General features: G+C 42.7%; 2 protein-coding genes across 2 annotated transcripts in view; both read left to right on the forward strand.

The window, feature by feature from the left end:
• The window catches only part of magi3a (membrane associated guanylate kinase, WW and PDZ domain containing 3a), a gene marked incomplete at its 5' end in the record, with an annotated part of 103,560 nt that extends 85,479 nt beyond the window's left edge, over nucleotides 1-18,081 (forward strand). Inside the window, 13 exons of the mRNA XM_079226674.1 lie at nucleotides 1,051-1,251; nucleotides 2,671-3,294; nucleotides 5,968-5,999; nucleotides 7,232-7,493; nucleotides 8,008-8,102; nucleotides 8,327-8,519; nucleotides 10,026-10,238; nucleotides 11,034-11,219; nucleotides 11,367-11,460; nucleotides 12,563-12,638; nucleotides 12,882-13,019; nucleotides 13,592-13,730; nucleotides 14,950-18,081. Of these exons, the coding sequence (XP_079082800.1) occupies nucleotides 1,051-1,251; nucleotides 2,671-3,294; nucleotides 5,968-5,999; nucleotides 7,232-7,493; nucleotides 8,008-8,102; nucleotides 8,327-8,519; nucleotides 10,026-10,238; nucleotides 11,034-11,219; nucleotides 11,367-11,460; nucleotides 12,563-12,638; nucleotides 12,882-13,019; nucleotides 13,592-13,730; nucleotides 14,950-15,947 (3,251 nt within the window). The 3' untranslated portion in view covers nucleotides 15,948-18,081. The remainder of the gene's footprint in view (nucleotides 1-1,050; nucleotides 1,252-2,670; nucleotides 3,295-5,967; nucleotides 6,000-7,231; nucleotides 7,494-8,007; nucleotides 8,103-8,326; nucleotides 8,520-10,025; nucleotides 10,239-11,033; nucleotides 11,220-11,366; nucleotides 11,461-12,562; nucleotides 12,639-12,881; nucleotides 13,020-13,591; nucleotides 13,731-14,949) is intronic.
• A 1,202-nt stretch (nucleotides 18,082-19,283) lies between these two features.
• Nucleotides 19,284-24,701, forward strand: rsbn1 (round spermatid basic protein 1; the record flags this gene model as incomplete). The annotated part of the gene is given in 8 exon segments (XM_079226535.1): nucleotides 19,284-19,901; nucleotides 20,352-20,980; nucleotides 22,156-22,293; nucleotides 23,037-23,179; nucleotides 23,339-23,506; nucleotides 23,988-24,096; nucleotides 24,205-24,651; nucleotides 24,654-24,701. Coding segments are annotated over 8 exon segments (2,277 nt in total). The 5' UTR covers nucleotides 19,284-19,306.
• Between the last annotated feature and the right edge of the window lie 320 nt (nucleotides 24,702-25,021).

A 25,021-nucleotide genomic window follows, 5' to 3' on the forward strand; every position in this document is an offset into this window, starting at 1 on the left:
TTCAGAGCACTCACGTTCATCTGCCAATTGCAATGCAATTATGCAAATCACGATCCCATGACACATTGAGAGTGGGGTTGGAGGAAGGAAGGAAGAGGGAGGGGGGGTACTTCTATCTGTACACTCCCTAATGAGATTGATGTTGCACTATCTATCAGTGTGGGAACTGCCAGAGAAGAAGCCCAGCATGCAGGGACACTGCACATAACTCACAATCTCATAGGCTCACGCCACAGGGAAGGACGAGCTAGGATTTAGTTAGAATTCCCCTCTTTCTGTCAAGGCTAACTGTCTCATTGCTCTTATCTCGCTCTTATTCTCTCTCTCTCTCTCTGAGACACACACACACACACACGCGCACACACACACACTATTATAATTCCTATCCTCTCTTCTAAAAAGTTGCCCTATTTACTCATCCTGTAGACACCACAAGGAAATTTGCAATGAAAGGTTTACCGGAAAAATGTCAGGTGCGTTTCCAGATTAATTTATCACTGCGGTGAAAAGACATGTTTTTTTTGCGGCGAGACTGGGGCAAAATATAGACATTTTGTAATAGCTGGATGTTTATTGGCTTCGCATACAGAGCAGCAGAGTTTTGTGTATGTGGAATTTGCTCTTGGAGTGTTTCTATGATTACTAGCAGTGAGTGACGTGTTGTCAGACAAGTTGTCACTGTGCGAATGTTGTGAGGATGGAGACACATGGCAATTTTTGAGAAGGTTTTTCAGTTTCTCATCATGTGTCAAGCTCATTTTCACATCCACATGAATGCTCACATAACACACAGGCGGTAAACCCGTGAACTTTACAGATGTGCTGCTCTTTCCTATCAAACTAATGCTTTATTATAAAAGCTGAGTTTGACATCTCACTATTTATTGTTAGGCTAGAACTGTGTAATGTGTTCAAATGGAAGCAACAGAAGCAATTTAGTATATTGTGATTACAGTAATTTGGGCATTAAAGATATTTTTCTCCATTTCCCCCTGTCAATTACCTCTTGTCAATCTCTCTCCTCTTTTTTTTCCACTTTCATCCCGACAGCAGAGGAGCCTGGCAGGGTAACGCGGGTCTTTACACGAGATCCATCTCAGCTGCAGGGCTCCATCCTGCAGGCTGCACTTAGAAAAAGTCCCCAGGGCTTTGGGTTCACCATTATCGGAGGAGACCGACCCGACGAATTCCTTCAGGTCAAAAACGTCCTTCCCGATGGGCCTGCTGCGCATGACAACAAGATCGCCTCAGGTAGGCTTTCCACACAGACCTACTGTTCATTAGTGCTCTCCAGTATCTTGACTGCAGTTTGACGCAATCCTACATGCCCACAATGCAAAGTCAAAGTCAAGAATTGCTAGTTTTTATAATCCAGTGTCACATCCACACGTATATTTGCATGGCATGAATGCCAGTACACAAAGTGACACTCCACTTGGCATCGGCATACGTACTGATCCTAATACAGTTGTATGTACCCCGAGTACACACAAACAAACGCATTGAGAGAAAAAAAACACCAAACTGGCTCTTTACCCTAAATGTCACAGTGCTTTATCAAGCTAAAGTTTCTAGTTTAGCAGCTCTAAAAATAGGAAAGTTCCGTCAATAAAGCACATGTTCAGTTTATGGTTAACAACCACATTTTATATGCAGCCCTATATAACAGATTTAATAGGCCTGCAAAGGCTGGCGCGGGTGACAAAGCCTGCTTATCTGCATGATGTTCTAATGCAGTAATCTGCAACACTGACATGTATGCTAAATGTAGCTTTGCTGATGGGCTGAACTAACGTAGTGCTACGTCAACTCAGCAAATTCCTTTTTATTGTGTATGTATATAAATACTATCACATGGTGATTGTAGTAATCGAAGCGCTTCAGGATTCACATTACAATCGTATTGATTGCATTGAAAGCTCTGACAGCCACACCAGTGCTGCTGCTGCTGAGAATCAACATGAAAGTAGAACAGTGAGCGAGATTATTTTCAATATTTCATTGCCCTTGGGAAGGAAGGTAATGGATTTTAACAAAAAAGCAAAACATGTAATTCATTTCATTGGGTAATAACGGGAAGCGCTGGACTGTAACTTTATGTTCCACTCTTCTGGATTCAAGACTTTCTGATTACAGTCCTGGAGCGTTAACTTATGCCAAAGGAATACTTTTAAAGTTTCTGACACTATGTTTTACCTACAGCACTGCCATTATGTTGTGGATGGTTAGTTATTAGATAAGTCATTGGAGATATGTGTAGTGGGTTCTGAACAGGCACTACATTGGGATTTGGAGCTCACTTCAGAGTGAATCCTGAGCTGTGTTATTGATTGTGTAGGTGGGCAGAATCCTACACTGGGCTTTCAGCCAGCTAGCCAGTCAGCAATTCAGCTGGGTGAGGAGAGTCTCCCCCTTAGCAGGCAGATGAAAGGTGGAAGAAGAGAATGGCATGTCAGGGATCTTGTTCTGTTTTATAAACTTGCTCCCTCTCTCCCTCTCCATTAACATCGTTGCATGTTCTAAAGAGTTGGAAGAGATGAGAGAGACACATTTACAGATTCTACTTGAGCAATTCAGCTTGATAAGTCTTTAAATATGCCTCTGTGTGTTGATCACAGTCCACACTGTCAAATTTGACCATTTCACAAAAAAAGCTCTCTGTTTTCGTAGGCGACGTGATCGTGGACATCAATGGGGACTGTGTGCTGGGGAAGACTCACGCTGATGTGGTGCAGATGTTCCAGTCCATCCCTATCAACCAGTATGTGGACATGGTCCTTTGCCGGGGCTACCCCCTGCCTGAGGACTCCAGCAGCAGTGAGGAGGCCTCAGGAGGCCTCTCCACCTCCAAGGACACGTCCCCTTCCCCCTCAACCTCCACACCACAGGACCCCCACCATACAGTCCCAGATGGCGGAACCCTCCCCAGGCAGATTGCTGCAGTACCACCCATGACCAATGGTGGGCGCCACCCCCACCACCACCATCTTCACCAACACCTTTCTTACGTCCCCAACCAGGAAGGCCCTGACCCCACTCTGTTACAACCAGAGCTGGTGAGCGTGCCCTTGGTAAAAGGCCCGGGGGGCTTCGGCTTCGCCATCGCGGACTGCCCCCTTGGCCAAAAGGTGAAGATGATCCTGGATGCCCAGTGGTGCCGCGGCCTGCTGAAGGGCGACGTTATCAAGGAGATCAACCGACAGAATGTCCAGACGTTGAGCCACTCCCAGGTGGTGGACATCCTCAAAGAACTCTCTGTCGGCAGCGAGGTCAACGTGCTGGTGCTTAGAGGAGGTGAGTTCGCAGAAATGAGAGTCGCTGGAAGTGTACACTGCAGCCGAAGGTAAACCTGCAGCATTGAACTAATCCCAAAAAGTATGTCGCAGCTGGCGGGGGTTACAGTGCTGACGCTGTGACATCCCTTTTGTTAAATCGCCGAGGTCTATATTAATCTACTCAGGTTAGTGTTCAGACAACAAACAGGTGTTAGTGCCCAGAGATAGTCTCGAGCTTTAGTGCCATGCTTCTGAAATCATTTTAATCCCCACACAGCTTTGCGTCGCCTACAGTACCTTCTCTCTTGCTTTCCCTTTTCCCAAAAGAAAGCAATGAGCTAAACAACAGAGGGGAGAAGCCCACCCGCTTGCATTTGAAATGGATTTCTTAAGAGAGAAAGAAACAATTGTTATACCACATTGACAAAGGTCTACATAGTTGAGGCAAGAGTCAGTGTAACACGTAGCATGTTTTAATTCATAAATAACAAGGTGGACTTTGGTTTTCTGGAGGTATTTCTTGGACACACAGAATCTCCCGATGTTAAATAAAGCAATCTCACGCTCTGGTACACACCAACTCTGCATCATCCGCCATGCAGCTTCCCAAGCAGGGAGGAAGTCATGCTTAGTCACATGGTGAGCTGTGCTGGGAAGGTGAGGAGAGGTGGCAGTTTCAGTGATTCACTTGCTGCTCAGAGAGAAAGAGGGAAGGAAGGGAGGGGAGACTGAGCATGATGGGTAATCGTTGCCCTTCTTCTAACTTCAGGCTCTCTCTGATTTGATGGGCTTGTTCCTTTTTGCCTTTACTGCAGTGCAGTAGCCTAGATTCAAGAGTGTTGCACCCACATATCAGATGTACTCAGCTGGGCTCTGTTCTGAGCTCCAGGGGCTTGTCCTCTGTGTGTATGTAAGTGTGTTTTACCCTTCTTGTGGGGACATCAGTCTGATTGCACATCGCCTCCCTTTTGGAGACAAAATGTCGGTCCCCAAAACGTATATCATTACATTTTAAGGAGAAGACTTGGTTTAGGTTAGAGTAAGGTTAGGTTTAGACGGGTACCAGTTATCGTTAGGGATATCGCTAGAATAACATCGATACTGTGCATTTCTGCACATTCACGTTCTGCGTGTTCGCCAAATGTTTTGATACATTGCTGGTATTACATCCTATACTTGAGAGGGTTGTATTGCATGTGTGACAACAAGAGTTCTCAACATCTACTGGAGTAAAATGTAGCCTCACTTTGTTCTCTCTGCCATGATGTGTGTCTCACGCTTTACTGAGCCGGTGTGTGTGTGTGTGTGTGTGTGTGTGTGTGTGTGTGTGTGTGTGTGTGTGTGTGTGTGTGTGTGTGTGTGTGTGTGTGTGTGTGTGTGTGTGTGTGTGTGTGTGTGTGCGCGTGTGCGTGTGTGCGTGTGTGTGCTGCTGCTGTTATTAACTTGTTTTCCCATTGAGACCAGCCCTATATATGTGATGTTACATGTGCATATGCAGAATGTGTATAGAAGGTCTGTTTGTGTGTTACTGCTTAAAAAGGGGTAACTTTCCAGGACTAAAAGGAGCCCGCTGCAGGGCTTCCCTCAAGTCAACCGTGAACCAGGATTAGGTTAGGCTTTGCTCCCAGCCAGAGGCTAGAACTCCGATGACGGCAGCACGGAGAAATTAAACCGGAAATGATTTGGCCCTGATCCCTGTTCTGAATTTAAATCTGGAAATGAGACACAGTAGTCTTCCCCGTGGGTCATGCTCTGCACTCAGTAACTATGATACAGAGATGCTGTAATGAGAGTTGTATCATCTGCTACATGCCATCCAGTCTCCTTAAAGCAGCTATATCCAAGAAATTCAAAGTACGTACTGTATCATCACTCTTTTTGTTTTATCATACAGTATCAACATTGATTGGTTGTTTGGTATATGATCACTTTAAATATGAAAAAAGCACAATGTACATTTTCCCTTAAATTAGCTAACTGAATTTCGACCCTAAAAATGGATATGGACTAACATTACTCAAGGTAACAGTAAGTAATTGCTGACATTATTAGGAATCCAATAACTGAATTTTTCAATAACAATTAAAGTGTGACTGATTTGTATAATTACGCTGGGTGTCCAACTAATGACTAGAAACCTTTAGTGCTTTTGCAGTTCTAACATGTAAAAAGAAATTAAAAACAATGTTAATAATATATTTATTCAACCCACACTATTTAGTAAAACATTTCATACAATTCCCATTGGTGACATTCAAAAGCTGGTTATGAAAGCTGCAGACAGTGAGAGTGTGCAGTGTTCTGGTAGTGTAGCAAACAGCTGGCAGGTTTAACCCAGAGGAGTGCCTGCTTCCCATGGCCTAGGGTCACCTCCGTGTCCTCCATCCTGTAATGACATGTAAACCATTTGAGTGCACTGCCCCCTACTGGTTGAATTACACCAGGACTCGCTGGCACAGAGGGGGAAAAAAACTGTTGCAAAACCTCTGAGCACTATTACTAATTTAACTAAGTGACAACAAACACACTGCAGAGTATATCTAGAGGATGTCTCCCACTGAGAGCCAACACGTCAGTAGAGTGAAGAAATATAGAAAGAACAACATCCTTAAAGCGTTTTAAGCTATATGTTTGAATAGATTGTTCTTGTTTGCTTGATGAATAACAACTACCTCCACATTTCTGCTTACAGGTCAGACATCTCCTGTGAAATCACTGAAACCAGTAAGTTGAAGCATCTATTTGTAATGTTTCTCCCATTTTGTAGGAGGAAACATAACAACATGCACTGATGATGATGATGATGATGATAAAACTGCAGCTGAATTATTCAGAAGAAAAATATTTTAACTTGGTTACCCACAAGCGCCACTTAGTGTGTGTGTGTGTGTGTGTGTGTGTGTGTGTGTGTGTGTGTGTGTGTGTGTGTGTGTGTGTGTGTGTGCGTGCTGTGGAAGCTGTTGTTGGTTACATTATTCAGTGAGCCCACATTAGCCAGGCTGTTATTTCTAGAGCTGCATGTGAGTAAATATGCTGGCTCCTGGCAAACAGCAACTTAACATCCCTCTGAGTACGGGTGTTTGAGATGATATGCCATGTTCAACAGCTTGTTCCTGTGCTGCTGCTCCACGCTGCACTCTGAGGAGCAACAGGCTCACTCATACTGTTTTGGTTTAAGACATCATCACAATGTGTAAATGCACTATTCAATATATATATATATATATATATATATATATATATATATATATATATATACATACAAATATCAAACTTTCCTGCTTTAGCTACATTTATAATACATCATACTATGGGTAACACTTTATAATAACCCTCATTATTAAATGGTGAATTGATATTGCATTTTTTGTTAATGTTAATTAATTATTAGTAATGCTATAATGTATGCTATTTTATCATTAGTTTGCATTATAGGAATGAATTTATATTTTATATATGTCTCATAGATCAAATTCAATATCAATAGACAAAATTCAATATCAATAACATTCAGATTACATTAGTAAAGTATTTCTTAATTGTATTGTTGTGCACAACATATTTTATAAAGTACTGTAAAGCAAAGTAAATTGTAAAGTGCTAAAAATATTTGGTCCATCTTTTTATGTTTGTGTTCTTTTTTTAAAGGTTTACAAGTAATTTGGTAATCATTAATACATATTTAATAAAGTATACAAAATGTGTGTAAAACAAGAAACTAACAACACTTATAGCATTATTAATACATAGGAAACATTAATTATTATTTAATTGTTTGTTAACAGTGAAATAACTATAGTTTAATTAACTATCAGTTTACTATTTATGAACGATGGTTCTGTGTTAATAAACAAGGTGTATTATATGGGGATAGGAGGGCATTTACAGTGTCATAGTCATAGTTTACCTTTGTTTCATTTCATCACTACATCACTGCTCTTGTCTCTGTGTTGCAGTGCACAGGCCCCATGTCCCAGGGGATATCCCAGCCTCCTCAACAGTCTCCCCATCCCGCCCCTCAGCTGATGCCCTCTCCAGGCTCCCAGCCCGCCGCACAGCCGCAGCGGCAAGAGATAATAAGCAGCCCTGAAGCCCTCGGTCAGCCCGAGTTGGCCCCCAACCCGCTCCCTTTCCCTGCCAGCGCACTGCGCTCGTCTTCACCCAAACCGGACGCGTCGGAGCTCTACATCAAGTCCAAGGCCTTGCTCGACAGCAAGCGTAAGTGTACACAATGAAACGCACAAGTGGGTTTTAGCCCCCGTTCCACATGATCTTGGATGTGTGTGCGATGAGACATCCAACTTATTTATATGTCCATCTGTGATTAATTGATGACACATGGATGTAAACTCCAACTTGATTGTTGGAGGAGGCACACAACTGTGAGGCTTGATTGTAGTAACGTTGTTGAATTCCTCAGGTAGATAATGTATTGTCAAAAAAAAGGATGCCCGTCACAAGTTACCAGGGTCTAAATTGATCAATAAGGTTCAAAATCTACAATAATAGGGCAAACGTTTTCTCTTGACCAACTTTAATTGTTTTTTGGATATTTGGATTAAATACGTCTTTAAGTCGGTGGCCTTTACGGCAGTGTTACAGCCTTACAATTATTATACGATACACACATTGCCCACATCCATACAACACATAATACGCTAACAACATAATTAATGTGTCTTATCTTCATGGTGAATAAAACACATTCCCTACTCTCCTCTGCTCTCTGCAGCTCCTAATACCAAGGACCTGGACGTATTCATCAAAAGAAACCAGGAGTCAGGATTTGGCTTCAGGGTCCTCGGAGGCGAGGGGCCGGATCAGCCGGTAGGTTGCAACCAGGCGCATCAATATTAAAGCTGCATTCGGTTAAATAGCTGGACTTACTGCCATTGCTGTAGGACAATAGGAAAATGTATTGTCCAAAAAAGTAGAACACAAGACCTCAACTTAAACATTTCAACGGCTCCTTTACCATACCGCCTGTCAATCCTCGTGCTCACTGTGTCTCAGATCCGTGCGTCAAGCTGTTTCTCTCACATCCTCCACAGGTGTACATTGGTGCCATCGTGCCGCTCGGTGCCGCTGAGAAGGACGGGCGCCTGCGGGCAGGGGACGAGCTCCTCTGTATAGACGGCGTGCCAGTCAAGGGCAAATCCCACAAACAGGTGCTCGAGCTGATGACCAACGCTGCCCGTAACGGCCAAGTGATGCTCACCGTGCGCAGGAAACTGACACAAGCAGGTGGGTCTGTTTTTGTATAATCAGCTCTATGTTTCTCTGAGAGCACTCAAAGCTTTTTAGCGCAGCTTGTTGTTGGTTGTTTTGTTTTTTTTTAGATCAGTATGCTGGAGGAGGTCCTCTGAGCACAAGCTTTGATCTGGGATCATTCTTTCGCTAATCCTTTTAAATTTGTTCCGGGTGACTTACTTGAAAGTGAAGTGAAGTGAAGTTCAATCAATATTTACTTTTACTGTAGGATGTTATTCTCTGCAGACTTTTACCTAAAAAGAAAAAAGAAAAAGGATTCTGTATTTACTTTAATCACAGGAAAGTTAATGAATAATTTTCATCCACCAAAAAAAACAGCAAAAGTGTCTTTGCTCTGTGTTTATCTATCGAGGCTGATCGCAGCCATGTGAAGGGCAGTGAAGATTAGATCAGCTGGTGGAGCTGATTTACATCTCAAAAGATGAACAAATAGAATATGCTGCGTTTTCTTTTTTAACAGCACAAACCCCTGCTGCATTCAGGCTTGTTTACCACCACAAATAACCACTCCATGAATAGTACCAGCACTTTTTGAAATTACTTTGGATTTGATGTATTGCAACAACAGCTTTGATCACGTTGTAGAAATTAAGCATCAATCATGTAAAGGTTTATGCCTTCAAAGCAGGGGTTTAGAAAGAGATTCCCTGATGCTGGCTGACAAAACAGGGACGCGGCAAAACAAACATACAATGAAGCGAGGTGGATCAGCATGTCTTATGAATAACACATTGTTAAGGGCTTTCATCTCAAGTGTTGAGTTGACAGTTGTATTTCATGTGTGCAATAAACACAGCAAGAAGGGCTATCTTCAATAAAGCCGCTGTGCTTTGGATTATATTTAGGAGGGATCTGAAAAATGACAAATTGGGAACATTTTGACAACTAATTGTTCATGGATTGAGGCGTATGTCCTCCTCTTCAGAATCGCCCCTGCTTAAAATCAACATTTTTTTTCCCCTTCTGGCGATATTGACACATTGTAATGTAAATTGCAGTGGTGGAGGAAGAATTCAGATCTTTTACTTGAGTAAAAATATCAATAACACATACAAATACATTATTGAATTATAATTATTGATGCATGTTCATCACTGTAATGTTGTAGCTGGTAAAGGTGGAGCTTGTTTAAATTATTCTATATACTGTAGAAGAGCTTAACCTCAGTTAATTTATATTTTGTTATCAATTATCTCAATTTTCTAAGTAACCAGTCACTTAAGCTTGAAAATAATAAGCGAGATAAGACACACAATATTTTTGCGCAGTAGAAAGTAGCATGAAATGGAAATACTTGAATGAAATACAAATAAGTACATTAAGTGACCAATGGTCATTTGCCATCTGAGCTGGCCCTGCTTTAAAAGAAATGATGGATAGACACACCAGTATCATTTCATCATTTGCAATTATTTTAGAAGACCTGTTCCAAATGCATGACTGTAAGCGTCCCCTCGTGTTTCTGTGCTCATTTGTCAGACGGCGGCGACGAGGAGAGCGCTCAGCAGCCCCAGCAGATGGCGTCCGCCCTGGTCAACAGCTCTCCCAAGGTGCCGCGTGTCGAGGCCCCGAACGCCGTCCAGCCCGCTCCGTCCTCTCGGCCGGAGTGCTTTGACGTCACTCTGCAGCGCAAAGACAACGAGGGCTTTGGCTTCGTTATCCTGACGTCAAAGAACAAGCCCCCACCTGGAGGTCAGAAATCCATCAAATAATAAGCATAGTGTTTTTATCAAATTAGTATAAAAAGCACAAGGTAATTAAGGGGGGTTAGGGTAAAAATGTCCCTAAAAGATATGGCCAGGAAGCATCCCCATTTGATTAATTATACAAAGGCAATTATTTTTTTGTATAGTAATGAGTTTTCTGAAATGTTATGTTTGAATAATGGAGAAGAGGCATTATCTTATGTGCTAATGTGCTTACATTTCCAGATCAGATATCTGAACAGTGAATAAATCAAGGTCCAAAGTTCCTGTTTCACTTTGTGACAGAGGGAATTTTGGATACCTCTCTTTATCACACAAAAAATTCTCACTATGTTTTTAGAAATAAAATGTTTTATGAATCAGGCCATGAATGATATATGAACAAACCCCTTTGTAAAAACCTTTAGAATATAGATAGGAATGAAACTGGAAAGTTCGGTGTACTGAAGTGGGGATTTCTGGCTATCCATAAACCCATCAATTTTCCTCTAGCGCCATCATGAGGTTGACAATTGAGTGAAATGTCAGGTTGAATTGTGACATCTCTTTTGATCTAGTGCTGTCAAAACTAGAGTTTGTCTTCAAATCAAATGACATTCCCAACCAACCATGTTTTTACATTCAAGCCATGTATTGATGAGGTTCCCAGTAACTCAGAAAGACTGAGCAATGCGTTGTGATTTGAAAGGGATATCTTGATTTGGGTTTACTAAATCAGTGCTGCTGAATCATAAAACAAAACCACAACAGGTTGTGATCTCCCTGTGCTTCCCTGTTTCAGTTATACCTCACAAGATTGGCCGTATTATTGAGGGCAGCCCGACGGACCGTATAGGTCAGATGAAGGTGGGAGACCGTATCTCCGCTGTCAACGGCCTGTCCATCATGGAGTTGTCGCACAACGATATTGTCCAACTCATCAAAGACGCCGGCAATTGTGTCACCCTCACTGTTGTGCCTGAAGATGGTAGGTTTGGAACAGAGTTGATTTCCATGAAGACTATCAGAGTATTTAACTAGTCAAAAGAAGGTTTTAAAAATGCTTTGTGGCACCCAATAGCAGATCACAAGATGTGCGCGTCATACTAAATGGTTGTGTTTCGTGTATTCACAGACAGCGCTCCTCCATCTGGAACAAACTCAGCCAAACAGAGCCCTTCGGCACAACACAGAGCCATGGGCCAACAGCCTCCCAGCTATCCAGACAGGTACACACACACACACTCCATACAAGCACACGCATTAACACAAGCTCGCCTTCACCTCTCAAACACTGATCCCACTGGAGACGGTCTAATACAGGTTCTGCCACTTGAACCATGAATCCGCCCAAATCCTCTCACAACGGGCTCTGGTTTGTGCTACCATTTGATCCATTAGCATCTCTTGTGGCCCTCACTTGCCTTGTTCTTCAGAAAGACAGAAAATCCCCCCTGTGGTCACCGCTTGGATGGCGAAGCAAAGAAAAAGAGGCAGGTTAATAGGGAGTCTCTCTTCCTCTTTGATCTTTCTTTTCAGACAAGATTACCTGTGTCAAACCTTTTAATCCATTGCTGCTGCAGCAATTCTCAACCATATTTTCTCGCCCCCAGCTGCTGCGTTTTGCTGCCCATCAGCATGTGTTCCCCTTCTCCTCATTTAGCCCTCTGTCCATGCCGCTTTCCTGCTCTCCTCTCTGTCTCATCACCAAAACACGCCTCGGGTCAGCCCAGGCTAGATATGAGCCGAGGTCGTCAGCTTGGCTGGATGAAGTATGTGAACTCTTCTCCACGGCAGAGCTGCTAAGAAGGCCGAGACTCTTTGAGATAGTGTGTCAGCACAGCTAAGTTCCCACAAAGGCGAAGCATTAAAGTATGCCCTCGTTATCTTCCTGTACAAGCAACAACAACTCTTTGAAGGATTTAGGTCTGCGTTGTATAATGAAACCGACAGAAAGAGGCTCACGCCGCCATAATAAAGGCGTGGCAGTGTGTGGGTAATACTGGGCCGAGCTGAATGGGAAGAGAATGAGACTCTTTCTCCGCTCTCGTCACAACAATGAGCATCTTTACTTTCCATGTGCTGTAGCTCACACATCGGCGTTACTGTGAACACCATATACAAGCTGGTGGAAGATTAAACTGCTGAAATTGTACCCTGTAATTATATTTCCTTATTTTAATGTTTGACACATTTCCACATGCAATGTATGTGCTGAAATTAAATGATCATCTCATGAGATATTATACCATATAACCCGAACCCATAAAACACCATATCCACAGTACGTTGGCCACAATTATAATGTGTGTGTGGTCTTTTTTGGGGTAGAAATGGTGATACTGAGGTGAGGAACTCTTTCCCACCAAGAGAGATGGGAACACTCATCATGCCAGGCTCTAAGCAGGTAAGACTATAGCCAGAATTGTTGAATGCTTCTCAATTTTACAGTCGGTTACATCATGTTTGTAACTTACTCATTCTGCTCTGGTGCCAATTGATCTTAATCAATTCTTCATAAAAAAAAAAATGAAAAACCTAGAAAATCAACCAGTGGTTTTCCAAAGTTTGACTACAGCGTCCATCCTTTATCTTGTGTCTGTCAGGAATTGTCCCAGTCTCAGCTCATATTCTTGTCTGTGAACTACAGGGTAGCTTTGTGGTGGAGCTGGACCGCAGCCAGCGGGGCTTCGGCTTCAGTCTGAGAGGAGGGAAAGAGTACAACATGGGCCTGTTTATCCTGAGACTGGCTGAGGACGGACCTGCTCTTAAAGACGGCAGAATACATGTGAGTTTTTATTTCATTTTTTATATATAAACTGGGTAATAATACTTTGCACTATGGCATTTTAAATTAAATTGATAGTTCTTACTCTGAGGTTTTCAAAGTCTTACACTGTCTGCGCTCTCCAGACAAAGACAAATGCATCCAAGGTTCACTCCTATTATTATTTTTGTCTTATTTCTGTCTGCGGGATTATCATGCACCTTGTTTTGGAGCTACAGTGCCCATAATTTGGGTATTTTGGAGGATGTAGACAGGCAGTTAATGTTGCAATGCGGGAGGTTAGTTAGCTATCAGCTATAAGTTGTGTGCTTTTCTTAGCTACTAGCCGTTCCTGTTTGCGATGTACTCATTGATGTTCAGACAATTAAAACTGGATTACTTTGATACTGAGAAAGCTCTCAGTTGAGTAGTGAATTACGAGGAGCGTCTTTTTTCCCCTCTGATCTCTGTGGATAAATGAACGTTTATTTGTGATAGAAATCGGATAATGCCATCAATTACGGGCCAATTACGGGCCAAATTAGCAAGCCAAGCTACAATAACTAACTTGCTGTATTATATCTCCACCACAGGTTGGAGATCAGATAGTGGAGATCAACGGCGAGGCCACCCAGGGCATCACGCACACTCGGGCCATTGAGCTGATCCAAGCAGGAGGCAGTAAAGTCCATCTGCTGCTTCGGCCTGGCCAGGGCCTGGTCCCGGATCACAGTGAGTGACTGCTGACGGCCGCTTGCATGCACACACATTGTTACCGCTGCATATAGATCTACATGATAGCATATTTAACCGTACATATTAAGAAGCTTTTGTATGGATATGCTTGATAGCAGGGTGCTGAGTTTTCTTTTATTCTCATGCATGTGTTGCCAACATCTCTTGACGTTTCTCTCCTGTCATTCTCACTTCTATCTTTATCTGTGCTTTTTATCTGCTCCTGTTTTCTGCACTGGCACGGCCGTCTATTTCTACCTATTTATCTTTTCCTCCTATAGGTCAGAACTCTTCTTCCACCCTGTGCTTCTACATGAAACCAGAACATCACTAAAGGCCTCACTGCTTTTCTTGGTCTGTCCCTAATAACATTGGTAAACCTTGTACTCCTTGTACTTTTTGCCTTTGACCTCTCCTTTCAAAAGTGATTCATCTCCCAGATTTAAGTGTCGTTCTCTGTCCCTTCCTTCATCCCCATGATCAATTTGAAATAGATCAGTTAGCAGAGTTACTCTTCCGCTGGAGGGCTGAAGCAAAGCAGTGAGTCCTAGAAGAACGAGCAGACCTGCAGGAGCGCTGGGAGGCTTCAGAGCTCTGCAAGTTATTTTTTTAAGGGTATTGCAAAAGCTGGGATGCCACTGAACACACACCTCCTAAATGAAGATGGAGACCTGGAGAAAAACCCTAACTAGATAAAATAGATATTGATCAGTGAGTGGCAAGTGGTAAAGGTATCTGTGTGAATTCACTGGCATCAACCTTTCAATCCAAAGACCAAGTTAGAATGAATTTCTATGAGTTGTTGCTCCTAGAAATCCAAAATCTCATTTCAGCACCACAAAGTCCATCGCTCTTCTTTTTTTTCTCTCTCTCTCTGGTTTTCTGCTGCATATATCTGCTCTCAATCACAGCTGTGCAATTCTTATCAGCTTGGGGGGAAATTGAAACGTCAGTGCTGGGTGAGCGCTATCACCTTTTCCATTGATGGCTGTCGTCAACTGATACATATCTCAAACAAGGCAAATATTTAGAAGGATATTACAGAGGGTTAGTCCTGGAAAGTGGGCACGGTGGATATCTTTTTTTTCACATTTAAGTATCTTCTGTTGAATGACATATTTAAATATCTTACATTTTTATCTTATGCACATACTTGGAGTACATACATTGTTGCTCCGCGAGAACATTTTCTTACTTCCCATTGTTTGTTTTTTAGGTTCAAAGGACAAAGTAACTTTTCCAACCTCAAGCTTTCCCAGACTTTCTGAATCTGACGGGCACTCATCTCCAGCCTCTCCAGCCTCTGTCTCCCTCTCTACCTCGGAACCATCCCCATCTTCACCCAAAACAACCGCCCCTGATGAGTTCTCCGGGGCATCTGGGTCCCCTGGCGCTGGGCAGGAGCACGGCAGGCAGGCGAACAGATCAAGAGGACAACAGCTCCCTCAACACAACCATAAGCGAACCACCAGCCCCAGCACCCAGACCAGAAAAACAAGCGCGAGTGACTCCAAGGTGGCTAGTCCCAATAAAGCCACTGATGGCCAAGTAGATTATAAAGAGCGCTCTCAGAGCCCACGAAAAACCGAGCGAAGCCACACCGGATCCCTGGAGGATACGAGGAAGGACAGAAAAGCCCAAGGGCAGAGAGACCACCGCTCCTCTAGCCCCAGGAAGAGCTCGAAGAGGGACCATGACCCTGCTTCGCCTATGAAGAACCTGGATGAGCCCCAGAGCCCCCGGCGTCCAGCTGGCCAACAGCCCAGCGCTGCCTCTGGAGAAGGGAAGGACTGGAGGTACAAGGAGGAGGATGCAGCCCACTGGCAGGAGAAGGTGGCTACAGAGAGTGGAGACAGAAGCTTGGGGACCAGTGAGCGCCACAGGAAGGGCAAAAGGGCTGAGCAAGAGGCAGCGGCACAAAAATCCCATTCCCAAATGCACAGGGAGAGGACCGGGTCGGATGCCGATAGTGGCACCCTGAACCGGAAGAGTAGAAGAGAGAAGGGGGATAAGGAATCTCGGGAAAGCAAGTCCCATGGGCCGACTGAAGAAGTGAATAGAAAGGATCCCAGAGGGTCAAGCAGTAGCATCCAGGACCCCAGCTGCAATGGGACCTCCACCAGCAAGAAGGCTCCCATCACCCCTGGTCCATGGAAAGTTCCCAGTTCTGCCAAGATCCAGTCCCAGGTGGACACAACATACGCAGATGTCTGATATTCTCCCACAACTCTCTGCGTATATGAAGAAAAAGCTGAGCCCCTGAGAGATGGACATTAAGAATGGAAGGATTTTTTTTTAGCAATCTCGGACAAAGCAGATCACTGTGTAACCAGCAACATAGCTTCTCATTGCTAATATACTTTATTTTTTTCACCCAGTTTGCCTCGGTCGGTCAGTTTGCATCAAGGTGCTAATGTCCGATCTGACATGCATGCGTGCACCTTCCTGAGTATTTGTTCCGTGCGATGACGCGCGGACATGCGTGAAACAGGTCGGTTCTGAGTGAGATTTTTTGGATGCGACACTGAAGTCTATTTTGTGCCAATCAGAGACGCCGGTTCTGAAGAAGCTGCTCTGTATTGCACTCACTGTGAGACTGTTCGTGGGTTATGAGAGGAACTCCGCTCCCTGTCTACCCGCCTCGATGAAGGATCCCGGATCTCTTTGAAGGTTTAAGACATATTCATGCAGTCACTTAGCTTTTCTCCCTGGCAAGATTGATTCATTGTTGCTGTCACTATTGGATGTACTAGAAAGTGAGGCAGTTGAGTTTCTCCTAAAATCATCTGCGAAGGGTGACGGAGTGTCTCCTACCGTCTGTTTTTTAAGAGCCCAATTAGAGTTGTGAACTGTTTGGGTGACTATTCCTGCACATGACAAGACTCTATGATCCCATTAGCTTATCAGAGGGTGGACAGACGAACCCTGAGCTTTATATGCATCAATCAGCAGACCAGATACTTGTGGTTATAGTTCTAATGTTTGTTACATGTGTGTTAATAATACAGCATAATGTAATTTATTGAAATTAGATGTAAACCGAAATAATTAGTACACATATCCATGCTGAGTCATTTCACTTTTGATGTGGACTTAATGATAGAAATAGAATGTGTAGATAAGTATCACCATCTAAAATAATAACACTATGAGATCTATACATTCTACTTCTAAGATATCATGGTCTGTAAATCGTCACACAAGCCGGATTCATAATGTCGTCTACTGTTAGCAGCTCTGTAATTAAGGTCCTCTGGCTGTGTGCGTATGTATACAAGCTGACTGGTGGACCTGTGTATTTGAGATATATCGCTGTAGCATTGATTATACCTAATCTGAAACATATAATTTAACAAAGTGACTTCACATATTGACACATAATTTAGATCAGAACAGAGCTTGATTGTAAGAAGTGGCAAGTCTACCTTCAACTTAAAAGAGATATTGTATTTTCTATAATCACAAATATAGGCACAAAAACATATTGTTTCTCCTAAACTCCAAATCTATTTTTGATTATTTGTATTTAGTACATGACCCATAATGTGAGGTGTGTGTGTGTGTGGGGGCGGGGGGGAGTATGTAAATGTTTGCTTAATTGTTCATTAATAACAACATCATGTGGCCGTTTGTGTTATAATTAAATCCAGACTCCCTCAGAATGCAGTTAATTTTCCCCACAAGGAGGGAAAGCCTTCCCAGTGTGCTTCCCTGTGATGGTTGCAAACGGTGCACAATGTGAAAATGGCTCGACTGCTTCATTCGGGGGGGTTATTTGAATTTACTCTATGAAGTTTATCAAATTTAATCAAACCGGGATTAAAGGCTCGGATTAAAAAGTAGATAAAGAAATACATAAAGTATATTTTTTAATTTATTGGGATCAGTTGTGCCCTCCTCCGAAGATAACATTTGTGTTGTTTAAATGTTGCGTCTGTGGAGTACAGAGACACCTAGTGGTTCATAAAGTGCTATTCATAAACTCTTCATTGCTTGAACCCTCCTCTGCCTGTTTAAGGATGTACTGAAGTAACACATGCATCTCTAGGTCTGTGAGACCACTTACTAATTTATTGTCCACTTTATTGTTGACATTATGGGCTACTGTATTATTTACTGTTCATGACATTACCATGTATGATACTGTGGCCTTGCATTGCTCCAACATATATATATATATAAAAAGAGTATTTTAGTTTTGACATCATGGTAGTTGTAAATGTTTATAAATTGTACAGCACCTGTATAAATATTTGCCTTCATGCAGAAAAAAATCCTCTGTAAATCGTTTCATTATTTTTTTAAGGGAGCTGAGAGGAAAAGATTTAAAATGGGTGAAAAGAAATAATCTGGTCATGGCATTCTGTTCATGCACTGATAAATAAAGGTTTACTGAATAAATATGACTGAAGTGTTTTTTTTGTGGATTTAGAGGAGCAAGTTGATGTTGGTGGGTGTGCCACTAATATATTACAGACATTGTATTACTTTGACTGCCATCGCAGATTATCTTAAAAGACATGTCAGGTGTTCATATGAATTGGCACTGAAAAGGTTCTTTCAAAAAAGTATGAGAAAAACATTGTTCAAAATACATTCTTAGATAACATGTTAAAGATAGTATTGGGAGTGATAGCAAGTTGTACTAAGAATGTATGGAACCAAATCAAGACGAATAGTTTTGTTCATTTGAAAAAAAAAAGATTTGAACCTGAAAATTCAAGTTTTGGTCTTGAACTTTGAAAAATTAAACAATGTATTCGAAATAAAAATAAGTGTATAAAAAATGTGTTTGGGTTAAATATAATTTTTATTCAGTTATATTTTTTATTTTTTTTTATAAAATATATTTTTCAGTTTTCAGTAACAGATTTTGTATCTTCAACTTTCACACAGTTTCGAATCTTATTTTTTCGGGTTCAAATTTTTTTTTCTCAAATGAACAAAACCATTGCCCTGGATTTGGTTCAATAAGAACACACTTGATTTGTCTCACTTCAAATACACTTTGAAATATATGTTTGCACTGCTTTGTATATCCATATGCATTACTAGAGTACACTAATAGACAGGAAATATTCTTCCCAACACCAAAGCAATAGATCGCCATGTGTGTTTTGTCTTGTTTGTTTTTCCAGAGTATTGTTTGTCCGTCTGTCGTGATTCTCATGTTTTAACACACCCTTGAACACACCGTGAACCTGTCCTTTAACACAGTGAGCCTTGTTGTTCGGGTCCAATATGTCAGTGTGTCATTGTGAAGTTGAATGAATGTGCCTCACATTAGATAACGGCTCTTACTGCTGTGACGCGCTGCCTCTCGCAGCTGAACCATTACGTCACCGGGGCAGCAGTGAGTGCGTGCGAAGCTGCACGCAGTCGGCGCATTATACTCAAACTCCCGTGAGGCTTTGCAATATTGATAACACTACATAACCCACAGTGTCATGCGTTACGCATGCGTAAAACACCCACAATACAGAAATGAACTACAAACTAGCGGCAGGAGGACTACACATGTTCTCACACCTGCGCAGTAGAATTACCGAGCCCTTTAAAGCCTACGTGCAAAGATGGCAGCTCAAGTAGACATGCTCCGTGCCAAAGTAGAAGAAGAACAGGTGAGGGACAGTCTTGATCGATTCATTAGGGAGAAGAAAAAGAAGAAGAAACGGGACCTGTCACCATCAGCTGACAAACGGGAGAAGTCTGCGAAAGAAGAGAAGAAAGTGAAGCTCCATCACCAGCATCACCTCCACCAGCACGGCGAGCAGCGGACCTACCAGCCGCACCAGCTGCAGCAAAATCCCAAACCCCACAAGTTCAGCGCAGATAAACATGTCCCGCACAGCCATCCGCAAAGCCAGCACCACCACCACCACCATCATCATCCCTTCCTCAATCGCGGTATCACCAATGGCACAAAAAAGCTGCAGCCGTCTTTGCCTCCTCCTCCTCCGCCGCCGCCGCGGAAGGTACCTGAGCAGCTGCAGAGGAAGCAAGCGGTGCTCCCGGAGCTACCTGCGCTCTGCACGCTCACGTCCATCAGGGTGGTCAAGGCCAAGCACCAGGACCTCAAAGACAGACATCGGGATAAGGACCTGAAGCTGGAGCTCAAGAAGGAAAATACCGAGGCCAATGTGAAACACGCGGAACTTAAGAAGAAGGGTGAGTATTTTTATTTTGTGTCTATTAAAAAAAAAGGCAGGCCTATCAAAAAGATATGTATTTTCCCCCAACGTCGTGTCCAGAGACCAACATAACTATGTTGTATTTCCCCCAATAGGTTGACAGTATACACAATTGTTTTTTGGTTAAAGCATATATTGTACAATGATGCCATTATGAAGAATACAAAATATAAACATACATAATGCCCCCCAACATTTTATTAATTTGTGACCTATGGTGTACTGTAAATAATTTGAAGGTGCATGACAAATAATGGATACGTTTAGTAACTCCTGCACTACAATGTTGCTCGTGCTGATTTAAAAAAAAATGATGCATTGTTTAGAAAATCCAATATAAGGTTCAACAAGGTCACAAAGCAAAAATACGGTGTCCCCTCCATTCTGTGTAACCTCTTCTAAATGTCATTTATGTATGCACCTGTAGAGCCAAGGCCCCACAATGAGAATGGCAAGTCTCTAACACTGGAAGAATATCTCCTAAAGAAGAGAAGGAAGAAGAAGAAGCACCGCGAGGATGGGCACGGCGCCCAAAAGGTCCGATACATGCACAACAAAGCGGTCCAGACTGCGTGCGCAGGGCCCGGGGCAGATCCCACCCTGCCAGGTCGCCCTGATCCTCCTCGGCCTGGCACCGTGAAGCACGAAAGCAATCGACCGCCCACTCTCAAGCCTGGACTGGTTCCCTTCCTCTCCCACCAAGACCACTACATCCGCAGCTCCTGCCTGCAGACGGGCACCTGGTGCGGACGCTTCATGCACGAGGAAAGGCAAGCCAACGGCGGGGGGTCAGTTCTACACGCATATGCTGACGAGATAGCTTGTCTCAGCCCGGCTGAGATGGAGTGCTTCTCACAAGAGTTTCTGCAGTTGGCCTTTGCTGAGACACCCAGAGCCGCAGCCTCGTATGCCTTGGCAGTGGTGCACAGTGCAGCCACCTTCCTACCGGACTTCCTGGACTACTTTGCCTTCAACTTCCCCAACACACCAGTCAAAATGGAGATAATGGGCAAGAAAGACATCGAGACCACCACTATTGCCAACTTTCACTCTCAGGTATGTAAAACGGCTAGTGGTAATAAAGTGCACTTTTATCATAGATCATACCTTTCAATGAGAGCAATGGTATTATGATGGTGTTCTTCTTGATCAGCTCAATCAGTCAGTTTCTTTTGGGAATTTGGTATGAATTAATATGTTCAGTCTTCAACATGCTCCTTTTGTCCAACCAGCAGTCCAAAATGACAAAAGCTTAAATGTACTATCATAAATCTATGGAAATATTCACATATGAGAAGTTGGAACCAGAAAACCTTTGCTTGAAAAGCTTTTTAAAATCACCTAAAAGTATTAATGAATTATCAGAATTGTTGCTATTTAATTTTTTGTCAATCGAATTGATTAATGGACTAAACATTTAAAAAGTAGTCTAAATCATGACATTTTGATGGTAAACGAAACAAGAGTGAAGTAGCATAGAACAGCATGCACGCATAAAAGAAGTATATTGTATTAAAGGGTGGCATGGATGTAGCCTGTCGGTTAAGATCGGACCTCATGTTGCATTGTGGGACTTTTTTGAAGAGTAACTTTAAAGTGGAGTAATATGGATTTTCCTACCTGTATAAAAGAGCTCACTGCAGTGTCTCTCAGGCATAAAAATTAAGAAGAAACAGTGAGAGTCCCACGGTTTTCTGTTCATTTCCCCACTGGAAAGTCCAGAGAATATACTGATGCTTTGAGAGCAAAGTGACTGTACTGTCTACTGCGCTTTACTGGGTCAGTGTTGGATTTGAAAGTGAGGTGTTTAAAATCACAGCAATGTTCACATAGCAGCATCATAACCTTTTGCTACAGTTATTACATTTTGGATTGTTTTCTATGCAGTTATCTACACCTTTTGTAGCCGTGAATTAATCTGTAAACATTTTTTTTTTGTCTATAATAATGGGATCCCATCAGCAGAACTGTGTATTCGTTACAGCCACTCCCCTGTGGCCTGAGGGCAAATTCTACCTCAAGCTTCTAGGATTATATAAATTAAATGTAATATTTTAAGTTGAACACTGTTTACTATGAGCAAAGATGACAATACCACATTAATACCACAACATTAACAGTAATTTCCTGTCGATACATATCCATCTTTTTTGTATACGAACTGGAAAAAATGGCATACAAAGTATAGTACATAATACACTGAAAGACATAACCTTTTTCTCCTGTCCTAGGTGAGCCGGACTTACTGTTCAGGAACGTACCGGTCTGGACCCATGAGGCAGATCAGCTTGGTGGGAGCTGTAGATGAGGAAGTTGGAGACTTTTTCCCGGAGTTCCTTGACATGCTGGAGGAGTCACCACTTCTCAAGGTCTAACAGTTGAAGATTTTTTTTTCTCATAAATATTCTATATTGTAACCATGTGAAATACAATGCATGTTTTCACTAGTTGAAATGAATGGTGATATTGTCAGGCTATATTAATTAATTAATGTACAATGTTAAGTGGAAGTTATTTAGAGTTTTCACATTTTAATTTTTTTCAAAGCAATGACAAATACTATATTTTATTGAAACCCTTAGGCTTGGATAACGGCAGGCTAATTACAATTAAGACAGTTCTGGACCACTCGTAAAATATATTCGTTCTAAAGCGAAAATTCAAAATGGGTAATTTGTGAAAGGGACAATTTCTACTAAATCACTTATACAAACCACTTAAGAACAAATGTGTTTGTACGAGTGGTTCTTGCATGAGGCCCATAGTTTTTGGTCTGCCTGCCACCTGATTGGAGGACTTTAACTCGTAGTGCATCCCTAACTTGTGCATCTTCCTGTAGACCTCAGGCCAGAATCAGTTAATATGCTGAATGCAGTCTGTTTCTCTCAGGAAGCTCATTAAGAAGTACAAGTACCACAATCCATAATTACCATTCCATTGCTGATTCATTGTTATTGCTGTCAATTTCTTGTAACAACTAAATCACATACTGTATTTTATTTTTATATGGTGGCCTGTAATTGCGTTTTTCATCAGTTGCGTCAGAAACATACTGTCTTGACTCACATAGCCGTGTGTGTTTGAATGTGTGTGTGTGTGTGCGTCACCACAGATGACCCTACCGTGGGGAAGCCTCTCCAGTCTGAAGCTGGACTGCCGCTCTCAGAGTGACGATGGGCCCATTATGTGGGTGCGACCAGGAGAACAAATGGTACCCACTGCTGACATGCCCAAGTCTCCATTCAAAAGACGCAGGTACAGCTCCAGCTGAAAAGGAAATATATGAACACAGTTCCATATCCACATGATATGAAATACAGGGGAGAACAGTTGGGATTATGAGTTCAGGTATGATTGTATAAGTATTTTTTGCTCTCTCACGAGCCACTCCCATCCTCCCATCTTTTTGTCTAGGTCTATGAATGAGATCAAAAATCTACACTACCTGCCGAGGGCCAGTGAACCCAGAGAGGTTTTATTTGAGGACCGAACTAAGGCGCATGCTGACCATGTGGGCCAGAGCTTCGACTGGCAGAGCACTGCTGCTGTGGGAGTTCTGAAGGCTGTGCACTTTGGAGAATGGTGAGTGTCTTTTAAAGTCGATACAGCGAGAGGTAGTGATGTTGAGAAACTGGCAAAATCAAACTGAAAAAGTAGCTCGCGGCACTAGCTCCAAAAGTTGCTCAATCTAGCGGGAAAGTAGTCAAGTTAACCGCACCGAAAGCCCATTAATGTCACGCCCTTAAAATGATCATAATGAACATGGCTATTGTTAGTACTCGCAGCTATCAAGCCAGCAGCTTGTGTACGCAGGCTGCAGGCAGACAAGAAGGAAGCCTGTCCAATCATTTCATTCAAGTCGACAATATGATTTGACTGACATTCCTGTGACGGCTAGACAACGGCTGTTTTTTCCTTTTTTTTGCGAGAGCATTTGATTTATTGATTGCTGTCGGGGTGTCAAGAGAATTTTAACAAACATTTTTTTAATTATTAATATTACCAACCCTACCGTTTTAAACGTTTACATTAAATGTAATGCTTGTTGTGCAATCTGTTACAGGAATAACCAACCTCGAATAACCAAAGACGTAGTGTGTTTCCATGCTGAGGACTTCAATGAAGTTGTCCACAGGCTGCAGCTGGATCTCTATGAGCCCCCAGTGTCTCAGGTGAGAAGTGGTATTACCATAAATAATCCATTAGGATCTGTGCCTTTGTTTGATTATTAGACTCCAGGTAGCATATCTTGCTAAAATGTCAAACATGTTTTCATGCAGTGTGTCCAGTGGGTAGACGATGCCAAGCTCAACCAGCTGAGGAGGGAGGGCATCCGCTACGTCCGTGTCCAGCTGTGTGACGACGACATTTACTTCATCCCAAGGAATGTCATCCACCAGTTTAAGACTGTGTCTGCAGTCTGCAGCCTGGCGTGGCACATCCGCCTAAAACAGTACCATCCAGATGACAAGGAGGAGGAGAGGCGGCCCAATGATCTCAGCTCCACCTTCGGGCGATTCTCTTCTTCCTCCCCTGACGCCCCCGTCACCCCCCGTGCACGACCGCAGGCGGACATTCAAGGTGGCGTGGCCAAGACTAAACTACCAGAGTTCCAGAGGCCAGCAACAGCTCAGCCAGCGCCTCCACAGCCCACCAAATCTGCTCGCGTGCCCCCAACATACCAGGATCCCCACCTTTTCTCAGTCCACCCTGGTTGCACACACCTTGAAAAGAGCCCATCTTTCCAAAAGCTCTCGGCCACACAGCAGAGTTCTAATGTCTAGAGTAGACAATGACTGACACCTGTGCCAATCAGGAAACCTTTAAATTATTCTTCACACTTTTTTCTTCATCTTTAAATGCTGATAAAAATTGTCCCATATGTTTGTTTGTTTTTAGCCAAAGGGATTTGATGGGACTGTGTAACACATTTTGGTCTTTTATTTATTGGTTTGATAGCACCTACGCTGAAACTCTCTATTGACTCATTCAAAAGGTGTGTATCATGTAAAGAAACTATTATTTGTAGACTGACTATGAGTTGCCACTCTTACTGTAAGACGTTTTAATCTATGTCAATGGCGCAGATGTTTCTTC

Source organism: Taurulus bubalis (genome assembly GCF_910589615.1).
Source record: "Taurulus bubalis genome assembly, chromosome: 11".
NCBI classification, from domain to species: Eukaryota; Metazoa; Chordata; class Actinopteri; order Perciformes; family Cottidae; genus Taurulus; species Taurulus bubalis.